General features: G+C 38.9%; 1 protein-coding gene across 1 annotated transcript; it reads left to right on the top strand.

Moving 5' to 3' along the window:
- Positions 1–9704: 9704 nt before the first annotated feature.
- On the top strand, positions 9705–11939 carry LOC111579774 (nuclear factor 7, brain-like). The gene has a single exon (XM_023287199.3). The coding sequence runs from the start codon at positions 9773–9775 to the stop codon at positions 11159–11161; it is 1389 nt and encodes a 462-aa protein (XP_023142967.1). The 5' UTR covers positions 9705–9772; the 3' UTR covers positions 11162–11939.
- The last annotated feature ends 110 nt before the right edge of the window (positions 11940–12049 follow it).

Genomic DNA, 12049 nt, shown 5'->3' with positions numbered 1-12049 from the left:
AAATAAATCGTATCTTGCTTCTTCTATTTTATTGACATTATTACATAAGGCTATGTTTCAATCTTATCCTCTATACTTTTCACATGATGGAAAATGTAGTCAGATCTTGGCCGTTTGTGTAAAATTACTTTGGTACAAGTCATGAACTCCAAATTTTACTTGCGTAAAGGTACAAAAAAAGGCAAGTATTCCAATCAAAATTTGGCATTATGCAAAATGTCTCTTTTCTGATTAACACATTTAATAATATTACCATTGAACTCCCCCAGTTAATTACTTTCACTAAGGCTATGATGTTTTTATTACAAGTTTTCTGAAAAGGTGTGTTTATATGTGCAAATGAGGTAGTTTCTATCTTAAAATGTCCTAATTTACATTCATTTCCTTAACAGAAATTTGAATAGTGTATGAGAGCAGCTTCAACATTTTTGTTTTATTTTGTTGACATATTAGAGTTTTTTCTTCTTTTTACAGAGGAGGGTTTGGATATCTATTTTTATTACATCATAAATCCCAAAGATACTGTGCACAGACCCCAAAAAATTTTAGAAAAATAAAATGAAACTCCTAAATGTGTATTGTGGATATTTCTTTCCATTAGTCAGAAGGGATTCATGTTAACAAATGCAGGAAAAAGCTATGTTTTTTGCATGTAGTGTCATACCTTTTACTTCATTTACAGCTGGGTAGTATGCCAACTGCAATAAAGAGTTATCGCAATCTAATTATAAGGTGTCCCTACATAATAATTTATCTGCCCATGATCCATCTATCCATCCATCCATTATCTCTGAATTGTGGTGGAGTAGAAATATAAACTGGCAGAAAATAGAACTTAGCTACTTTACATCACTGTTTAGTAGACCCAATAGGAGTTCTTCTCTAATCATCATTGCAATAGAGGCTTGGGACACACAGAGCCATAAATCTTATATATTCATTTCATTTAATGTACTGGCAAAGTCAATGACAGGTTTTAGCTCATTGATTCGTGTTGTTAGGCCTAATCCTCTTCTGGGTTACTATTCCAGATTGTTAATTTTCTTCGGAACACACAAACTATTAATAAAAGGAAAAGCACAGGTATTGCTAAGAACATTAATGAGGGTTAGTGTGACACTGAGCCACAGCAGTAAAGCCTTGGAACCGAAGCAGCTACTCTCACAGTACTATTTAGACCTATGTTTCAGTACTGTGTAATGTCAGAATGTTTTCTCTGGAAAGGACTGTGAATGATAATGGTGCCGTTTGCTTTCAACCAGTGTTTGCACATAAATATACACTACCATTCAAAAGTTTGGGGTCACCCAGACAATTTCATGTTTTCCTTGAAAACTCACACTTTTATTCTTGTGCTAAAATAATTGCACAAGAGCTTTCTTATCATCAATTAGCATTTCAACACCATTAGCTAATGCAATGTAGCATTAGAACACAGGAGTGATGGTTGATGGAAATGTTCCTCTGTACTCCTATGCAGATATTCAATTAAAAATCAGCTGTTTCCAGCTACAATAGTCATTTACCACATTAACAATTTCTAGACTGTATTACTGATTAATTTAATGCTATCTTCATTGAAAAAAACTGTCTTTCTTTCAAAATTAAGAGCATTTCTAAGTGACCCCAAATTTTTGAACTGTAGTGTAGGACGCTGCATTTATTTTCATTTGTAGGATAAGCACAAGGAGCTAAAAACTGCTTGTGCTTTTTTACTGCATACTGTGAGTTTTCATTTGTACATATTATCAAATGAAAGTATCATAACTATGGCTTCGTGTCTCATGATTACACTTTAAGAATACTGTTTTAGTAGCTGGGCTGCACATATTTGAAGCACACTTATGGGTTAGTTTAAAACCGTGATAACAAACTAGGTTGTTTTTGAGTGTAACTGTGTCTGTTGTTGTCTGTTTTAACTGTACTCCTAACAGCACTGAAAAGGAGTGCATGCCTCCAATGAATTAAATAAAGGCTGAATGAAAATGACTGAATATGCTGATACTTAAGAGACAGAGCAGGGCTGTGTGTGTGTTCAGTGAGTACAATAGAAAGCTATCGAGAATAAAAAGATAGAGAGGGGTTGTGTGACATTGAGAACAGATTATCACAGATGTTGTAGGTTACAGTGTAATTTTGGTCAACTGTAAATATGCATGCACTGAAATGTTAACCAACAGATCTGTGCAGATAGAGTAGAGTACTACAGACTGCTTTTTGTTTTTTAGATAACAACTGGTTAGAAATCATGTCTCAGGGATCACATTCATTCATAGCATTCCATCACATCCAATAACAGGCTGCTATACAATAGTCTCAATGCAACAGAATTATTGCATACAGTACACAGAAAGGCACAGAGAGGCTGCCTTCTGACCATCTTATTAATCGGTCACACTTGCTGCTAGCCACTTAAAAGAAGTGCTTCAGAGAAACCTTAGTAATTATAAGGTTGTTTGGGAGCAGGTGAGTGAATGTCAACTCAAAGCCATGGAGGACGAGAGTACAAACACTCAGGAGTGCTGATGTCTCATTAGATATGTCTGTACTGACATATTATTTAAAGAGCAATGCAACATGTTGGTAAATGAGTGCACACACATATACATACAAATGCATGTACAGGCTATAGTGTGCTCAGAAAAACAAATGGTACACACACATACATTTTACACATTACTGGTATGACTGCTGATGATGAAATAGCCCATTACCACCAAGCATCAGAAATATGTGTATAAGTGAGAAAGATGTAAATAATTCAATTGAAACAAGGAAGAGGAAGCCTGATATGCATTTTACCTCTGTAAATAATCCAACATTAGATGTTTTATAACTCACTTTACTGTGACTAAGTGATGGGAAATGAAGTGGTCTCTCTTTCTCTGTATAGGCAGCGTTTCCAGGAAAGCCTACTCTATCTAAAAGCATGTACTCAGACACACATCTATAGATCTAGCATGCATGGATACAGACTTCTTCCTATACATTTATGTAATGTTAACAATCTTTTTGATCTTGATAGCATCTAATTGACACATTTGCAAAGAAAAAAAATTATTAAATTCAAAGTATTTATCTCCAAATATTAACTGAAATGCAGTAAATATAGCTTCACTGGGTGTTATGGGAAACCCTTTATGCCTTTTAACAGATGAAAGTGCACATTGGTTTCAGTTCAGTTCAATTCAGCTTTCTTCCAGCATGCATGCGAGTGCAGAAATATCTCACTATCCACAATAACTGCTTAACACTGAACAGTTTTGGAAATGTTTGAAATAGAGTTTCTTAAGTGTAAGACTACTGCTTGTGACTGCATATTACCATGCTGAAAAGAAGAATGTAGCATTTACCTTGTTCAATCTGAACTTCACATATTCCAGAAATGTTTATTTTAGGGAAATGTATTACCAAACATTTTTAAAAAAATCTTTCCCCAAAATCATATGGATTTCATTCACAATAGTGTATTTGGGTATTTAATCAGAGTTAGAGGTAAACAGGCTCTAGATGTCAGTATCAGGTCTGTGTGGACACAAGAATTCTGTTTTCCCAGTAATGTTCATCAAAGAGTCAGACACTTGCTCTGTTTGACGTAAAAACCTATTGATTTAGGCTTTGGAAGACTTGTAGGAAGCAATCAAGAGGTGCTGAATTGATTGACTGGGTTATTGATTTATTCATTCATTAAAAGGTCACTCCAGTAGATTGGGCACCAAGTTGATGGGATCTTAATTTGAGAATTGATTCCTTTGTGTCCCCCGCATACTGGCTGTTTTTCTTTAGATTCTGCTGGTATTTGGAGGGCAGGGTCAGACAAAGGCCAGCTGGAGCCTCTTCTTGTGGCCGCCCTGCACTTACAGTCACATGATATCTACAAATTGTGATGTTTATTTCCTCTTAAGGAACATCAAAAGGCTACAGGGTCCATCATGTTCACTTTGCAAAGTGTCACTGACATTCAGTGTCATGGATCATTAAACACCAGTGACGTCTTTTTGTGTGTGTCAGTACTGATGTACCTTCAGGAAATGCAAATATGTGCACATGCATCCACGTGTAAAAAAACAGTAAATCCAGTGCCCAGCGTGGCCTCCTCAACCTCTGTGTATTTCCTCATCAGTGTCAGACTCCTCCACTTCTTGACTTAATGCATGACCTCTCTAACATATCAGATCCAAGGGATCAGAAAGAGGGTAACTTGTATGATTATGTTTTCAGCATAATGTAAATGTTTTGGACTGGGCTTCACAGTGGCTTGATGGTTAGCACTGTCGCCTTGCAGCTAGAAAATCACTGGTTCGCATTCTGGCTTTTCTGGGATCTTTCTGCATGGAGTTTCCATGTTCTCCCTGTGCATGCGTGGGTTTTTTTTCTGGGTACTCCAGCTTCCTCCCACAGTTCAAAAACATGCTGAGGTTAACTGGTAACTCTAAATTGTCCATAGGTGTGAATGTGAGTGTGATTGTTTGTCTCTATATGTAGACGGATGACCTGTCCAGGGTGTCCCCTACCTTCAATCTAAGCCAGCTGGGATAGACTCCAGCCCCACCACAATCCCAATGAGGATTAAGCGGTGTATAGATAATGGATGAATGGAGGTTTTTGGACTGTAGGAGGAAAATCCATGCATGCATAGGGAGAACATGCAAACTCCATGCAGAAAGATACCAGGCCCAGGCTGGGATGTGAACTGGGGATCTTTTAGCTGTAAGATGACAGTGCTAACCACCAAGCTACTGTGCAGCCTAAAACCAATATCACCTGTTCATCTCAAGCAGTAATCTCGATTTACCTCTTAAGGCGGGCTTCAGAAGCAAGTCAATCCATCGACTTCCATGATAAAATGTCTGACTTTATGATAGAAATTAACATGCTATAACCTGCTTTCTATAGCTTGTTTCCCCATTCATGACAGCTCACCCATTTCAATAATGTTAAGGCTTGAAGTTATGCATAGTTAATGGTGTGGTTGCTGTGAGATGTTTGCATTTGCTTCATTTTGGATTGCCTATGACTTAAAGGTCCCATTAGAGACCATTTTTAAATCTCACATGTCCCCAGAAGATATACTTCAAGTTTCAGCTTAAAATGCCACATAGATTGTTCATACTACCATGTCTATAGTACTTCTGGTATTAGTCATGGTCCAAGCAATCTGATTAGTGTCTACACCTTTAAATCCAGGTGTCAGGAAGAAGGCCACAGGTACACCTCTCTATGCATCCACCCAGACACATCTTCTAATCTATGGAGAAAGGAAAGAAACAAGGAGATGGTCTATTCTCATATTTAGTAGGTTTCGAGGTGTAATTCTGTTCAAAAACTATGCACAATATGGCATCTTTAAGAGGAGTCAAGCCCTAATTAGGAGGCCAGAGCCACCACGTTGAGCTTCAACACTGCACTTCAGGAAACCTATGAGTGACATCATGGAGGGCTCATCCAGTCTATGGTTCAATTCTTTCTACAGTTAGAGAGGTGTGACTTATTCAAGCATGCATTGTATTGAAGGCAGAAAAAGGCACTGTAGAAATGCTGCCTGTCAGTCACAAGATAGACATGGTCCTGTATGAAGGTAAATGTGATAGTGGAACACAGAGAGTCCCTTGTACTATTGTGCTTAGTTCCATTATTAATTAGAGATTTAGCGCTAAGAATAGAATAGAATAGAATAGAATAGAATAGAATAGAATAGAATAGAATAGAATAGAATAGAATAGAACAGAATAGAATAGAATAGGGGATTCTCTGTCTCTTTCTCTTCAAACACATATATATCACACACATGTAAAGACTCATACTTCCATTGCCTCTTGCCTGTTTCCATGGAGAGAGTAGTGAGCTGTTTCTACTAGAAACAGATGGTCTGACTTCATCACAGTATGCACACACACACACACACACACACACACACACACACACACACACACACACACACACACACACACACACACACACACACACACACACACGCACACACACACACACATGCACACACACACAAACACACACACACACACACTGTAAGTGGTTCAGATTTACCATATTAGCCTGTACTATAGTGGCTGTTTGATACTGTTCACTGGACTTATCCTATGCACAACCTTGTTTTATCTTGACTCTACAACTGTTGTATAGATAACTGTAGTAACTTATTCCTCTCTGCGTATGTGTATTGCAAATCTCTCCAATGCCTTTTTTTATTTTCCAGATCCTGCAAATTCCAGCTGACATTTTTGATCTTAAATGCTGTGTATCAGTTTTCACGTTTGTATTTTAATGGTGAGACATAGTAAAATGTTGCATGTCAAATGGGAGTAAAATGAGCTAAAAACAACTGAAGGTGATGAAAGTGTGAATGTATATATACGTTTATGGTTAAAAGGAGTAACATAAATGATGCGGTGGCTGTTATTACTTTGATTTACTGCAGTTATTCTAAATTCCAACATATATACTGAAAGAGATAAGTGCATGTGTTATTGTAAATGTGCAAATAAAACAATGCTTGAGTAAGTGTAGTAAGATATTTTTTGGTGCAGTCAAAATGTTTATAATTTATTTAGGATATTAAATGGACTAAACTGTACAAAAACACTGGTTGGGTTCTTTAATAATAAATCTGTGATTACTGCAACAATCAGTGGTCATTAAATAAAAAGAACTGAAAGGTAAAAACATTTTCCGAGTGAACTGAAATAAATACTAAGTGTGCTGGTGGGTTGTATTCTACACCACCATTTAAAAGGGTGTTAGACCGCTCCATCCCAGAATACTACCACCTCAACACTAGCAGCGACCGCATTTGCCATCACCGTCATAGACTGATCACAATGCTATGTTCATCTAAGGATCCGTACTGATGAGAACCCTCTGAATGAGACATTTGGATTTTTTTACAGCAGTTGCCCTTTGTGATTTGAATTCTTGCAATAAGAAGTCATCCCAGCACCACGAGATACTGACAGTTTTCTCACTATTATGTGCACAAGTTTCACTTCCTCCTCTACATGACACCCTTGCATGTGCAGCCATTTAAATGCCAACGATTCACAGCAGGCTGCCATATTGCAGGATTCTTATTTTAAGCATAATTACTGTTCAGATTAATTTGCTTCTTTAAAGTAAGACAAAATATGCATACATAAGGTATCTGCAATTACAAAACACTTGACTTTTATTTTTAGTGACCTGTTCTATTTAAAAGGTACTCATGTATTCTGAACTCTTGGAAATTTATTCTTTAGATTTTTCTCTATAGTACTCAAATATATGCCTGATTATGGCTTATTTAATTGTTCTACAGAGCAGCAATGGAAAGTAATTAGGTACACAAAGTCAAGTACTGTGCTTGAGTACAATTTTGAGGTACTTGTACTCAACAATATTGTGTTTATGGAGACAAAAGCACACATCATTTTACAGTTCATTACATTGGGAAACCCCCTTGGCCAATATCTAGCTTTGGAAAGTTTTCCAGACCACTTGCTGTTGTCTTTTACAAAGTCTACACAGCAGGCCTTAAGCAATGAGAATTTTGCTTAAATTTTTATCATGGTGATTATAATCAATCAATCAGTCAGTTAATCAGACTTTATACTGCACTTTTCATACAAATAAAAAATAACACAAAGTGCTTTACAGAACAAAAGGAATAAAAAGGAAATAAAAACACAAACAAGACATGTACAATTACAGCAAAAGGCTGCCCAAACATGGGTTTTGTTTTGACTTTAGGTTAAAGCTAAAAGGCCACTACCAGAAGACCTGAGGGTCCTATAAGTTGATAGAGTTAAAGCAAATCTGATGAGTAGGTAAGACCAGGGCCATTAAGAGCTTTACAAGTCAATAAAACAATCTTAAAGGCAGTTCTGAAACAGATAGGCAACCACTGCAGATACTTTAAATGTGTAATGTGTGCTCTCTTTCTTGTGTTATTCAACACTGCTCCCTAGTTTTGAGGAAACTGAAGTGAAGATATACAGTAAATGATGGGATGAACACAAGAAAAGTCACTGACTAATCCTTGGAGAACAGTTGAATGTATCATTACGAAATGGAAGACATGCAGCAAATGCATGGCAGTCCTTGAAAATTGTAAGACCATACAAGAGAGAGACAAGTGAGGGAGGTCACCAAGACACTTATGACTGTATGAAGGAGTTGCAAGCTTCTGCAGATGAGATGGGAAAGACTGTGATTGCAGCAACTGTTGCCTGTTATACAACAGTAAAAGCGTTCTGGGAGAGTGACAAAGAGAATACCACTGTTGAAAAGACTTCATATTAAATCTGTGTGGGAGACTCTGAAGTCAGCTGGATGAAGGTTATTTGGTCTGATGACACCCAAATTGAGCTTTTGGCTACTAGATGCTATGTTTGGCGGACACCAAACACTGCACATTATCACAAACACAATGCCCCCACTGTGAAGCATGGTGGTGGCAGCATCATGACCAGGGGATGCTTCTTAGTAGCAAACGCTAGAAGGCTTGTAAAGGTGGAGGGTAAAATGGATGCAGCAAAGTGTAGGTAAATCCTGGAAGACAACCTGATGCAGTCTGCAAGAGAACTGCAACTTGCAAAAAGATTTCCAGTCTTCCAGCAAAACAATGACCTGCAGTATACAGACAAAGCTGCACAGAAATGTTTTAAAGACAACAAGGTGAATTTTCTAGAGTGGCCAAGTCAGAGCCCAGATGAGATGAAGGAGAATAAAAACAATTTGTGCCTTGATTTGAAAAGGAAAGAACAGGGTAAAACTGCAGTGTGCAGATGTGCAAGGTTGATTGAGACCTATCCACTTAGGCTCAATGCTGTAATTGTGGTTAAACTACGAAATACTGACTTGAAGGGGGTAAATACTTGTGCAATCATTTATTTTACATAATTTTTTTTTTAGTTAATAAACATTAATTTGTATAAATCTGTTTTACTTTGAAGGCTGCACAGTGGCTTGGTGGTTGGCACTATTGCCTTGCAGCTGGAAGATCTTGGTTCATGTCCCGGCCTTCCCCAGATCTTTCTGTGTGGAGTTTGCATGTTCTCCCTGTTCGTGCGTGAGTTTTCTCCAGGTACTCCGGCTTCCTCCTACAGTCCAAAAACATGCTCAGGTTAATTGGTAATTCTAAACTTTCCATTGGTGTGAATATGAGTGTGCTTGTTTGTCTCTATGTGTAGCCCAGTGACAAAGAGATAGATAATTATATCAAATCAACCAAGAAGGAGCAGTGGGAATGTGTGTCATGTTGTTCCTGATACCATGACCTAATGCAAAAATACATTTTATTTTATTGTAACATATTTCAAATGTATTTTCAAATTTTGATATTTTGTGATTACTTATTTTAAAGAACTGTCTCTTCAGGAGTGATTGTCTATATATGTAGCCCTGCTATAGACTGGTGACCTGTCCAGGGTATTCCCTGCCTTTGCCCTAAGTCAGCTGGGATAAACTCCAGCCCCCTGTGACCCTAATGATTAAGCGGTGTCTTGATCACGGATGGATGTTTTTCCTTTGATATGAAAGAGTCTTTCCTTTGTAAATTCTTCTTAAAGAGGGAACAAAATATTAACCATGATTCAGTTATGAAGAGCAGTTACAGGGGAAAACTTCCAAAGGGATGAACACATTTGGTAAGCCATGTGTCAACCTGCGGCTACACACCCGGTCCAGTAGGTGGCGGTGTGGTGCTGGACCTGTCAGCTGGTTCGCCAACAGTGACGCATGAAGAGGAAATTGAAATAGAAAGAAAGCAAAGCAAAGAAAGATGTCGTGTATGTGGTCGGTCCCGCAAGAAGACCTCTCCTGTCCGGTCTGCCGGGGCATTTTTAAAGACCCCGTCCTGCTTCCATGTAGTCACAGCATCTGTAAGTGCTGTGTGTTCTCCTGGTGGAGGGCCAAAGGAGCCCGGGAGTGTCCCTGCTGCCGGACCGTGTCTTCATCCAACTCGCCGCCACGGAATTTGGTGCTCAAGAACTTCTGCGACGCTTTCCTACTGGAGGTACAATGTGGACTTGTGTGCCGTCTGCACTACGAGAAGTTCAAGCTGTACTGCCTGGACGACCAGATACCCGTTTGTGTTGTGTGTCGAGACTCCAAACAGCACAGAGGCCACACTTTTATCCCTGCTGACGAAGCTGCAGAAACCTACAGAGCTGACCTGGGGGAATTCCTGAATCCCTTAAAGGAGAAACTGAAAGTCTTCAACAAAGCGAAAGGTAACTGGGAAAAAACAGATGAGGACATTAAGAATCAAACTCTGGAAACAGAAATGAAGATACGAGAGGAGTTTAGGCTGCTGCAGGAGTTTTTGCACACAGAGGAAGAGATGAGGATTGCGGCACTGAAAGATGAAGAGGAGTGTAAAAGAAAGATGATGAAGGACAAGATCGCAGGTTTGACCGGGGAAATAAACGCCCTGGAAAGTACCATCAAAACCATAGAAAGCGGGCTGAGGGAGGAGGGTGCGTCTTTCTTGTTAAAAGCTGATGCTTTAAAGAAGGAAGCTCAGCGGCCTCTGCCTGAGCTGAAGGAGGTGACAGGAGCCCTCATCAATGTGGCCAAACACCTGGGAAACATGAGCTTCAACGTCTGGCACAAAATGAAGCATTTAGTGTCGTACAGTCCTGTAATCCTGAACCCCAACACTGCCCATGAAGAGCTCCACCTGTCTGACAGTTTAACTAGTGTGAGATGTGGACTGACAGTGCCCCGTCCTGCAGCCCCAGAGAGGATGGAGATGCACCGCAGTGTCCTTGGCTCTCAGGGCTTCATCTCTGGGATTCACGAGTGGACCGTGGAGGTGGCGGATAATCCAGTGTGGGCTCTGGGCGTGATAGCACAGGATGCCAAGAAGAGGGAAAACATAACATCTGGGTTATGGATGCTGAGGTTCGGTAATGGTACGTTCACAGCTTTTTCCCCATCACGTCCAGCCTCCGTCATCCCGCTGAAGGGCAGGCCCCGGAGGGTCAGAGTGCAGCTGGACTTTCGCCAAGGGAAGCTGTCCTTCTCCGATCCAGACACTGACACAGTCATACACACCTTCACTCACAAATTCACCAACAAACTGTTTCCGTACATCAACACGTGGAAAGATCGCCCACTGAAGATTTCAACCTTGCAACCCTCTGTAACACTGGAGAAGTGCTGGTGACTTATAATGCAGGGTTTGTCCTGCATAGGGCAAAGAGGTCTGATCTAATATCAAAGGAAAATCATAAATACTAAAATGATAAGAATTTGATTTAAAAAATAGCTATAAATGTTTTTACACAGTTCTGTTGATTGTGTCATTCATTCAAGTATAATAGATGTTTTTGATCGTCAAATGGTCAAAGAACGGGGAAATGCATAGATTAAAGTAACACACAGTCAATGTCTTGACTGTAAGCAGATCATGTTCACTGTCAGGTTCATTTTGAGCCAGAAAAGCCTTGCAAGTAAAACAGGAATTCAGTGATAACCACGGGTGTCTTCAATCGATGTATTGATAAAGTCAGTCTCCGTTTGCTCATTAGAAACGCAAATGGGGATCTTGGGGACCAAAGGGTAGTAGAAGATTTCTCAGTTGTATTTAGTTGCTTCCTTTTGTCATTGTTAATGTATTTTTATGATTCTTTATTTTGCACAAGATACCATCAGTTTGTATAATACTATAGGGATAAGGTTTTAATAGGATTTTGATAAGGTTTTGAAAAGAGGATTTGTTTTTCTTTCTTTCAAATGTCAAATGTTTTTGGTTTGTTAAGAAATTAGTTATATGCTGTCCAAACACTTGAAATGTTCTTCGTTGCTGAGTTATAGTGCCTTATTATAGTTGTTTTCATTTCTATATGCATACCTTTAAATGGATCAGCTTGCAATAAATTTATTGGGTTTATATTGGCATATCTGAAAAAACAATAAAGTGTAGTGAAAAATAATGAAAGATATGAAGCATAATCTCTGTGTGTGAATTCCACGGGTGTTTTCTGCTATTTTGTACCACTGCATCATAGGTTCTGGCAATGTTTCCTAATTGTGCTAATTTATGTGTTACAAC

This window comes from Amphiprion ocellaris, chromosome 11, assembly GCF_022539595.1.
Source record: "Amphiprion ocellaris isolate individual 3 ecotype Okinawa chromosome 11, ASM2253959v1, whole genome shotgun sequence".
Lineage (NCBI taxonomy): Eukaryota > Metazoa > Chordata > Actinopteri > Pomacentridae > Amphiprion > Amphiprion ocellaris.
This window is presented reverse-complemented; position numbering and strand designations above follow the sequence as displayed.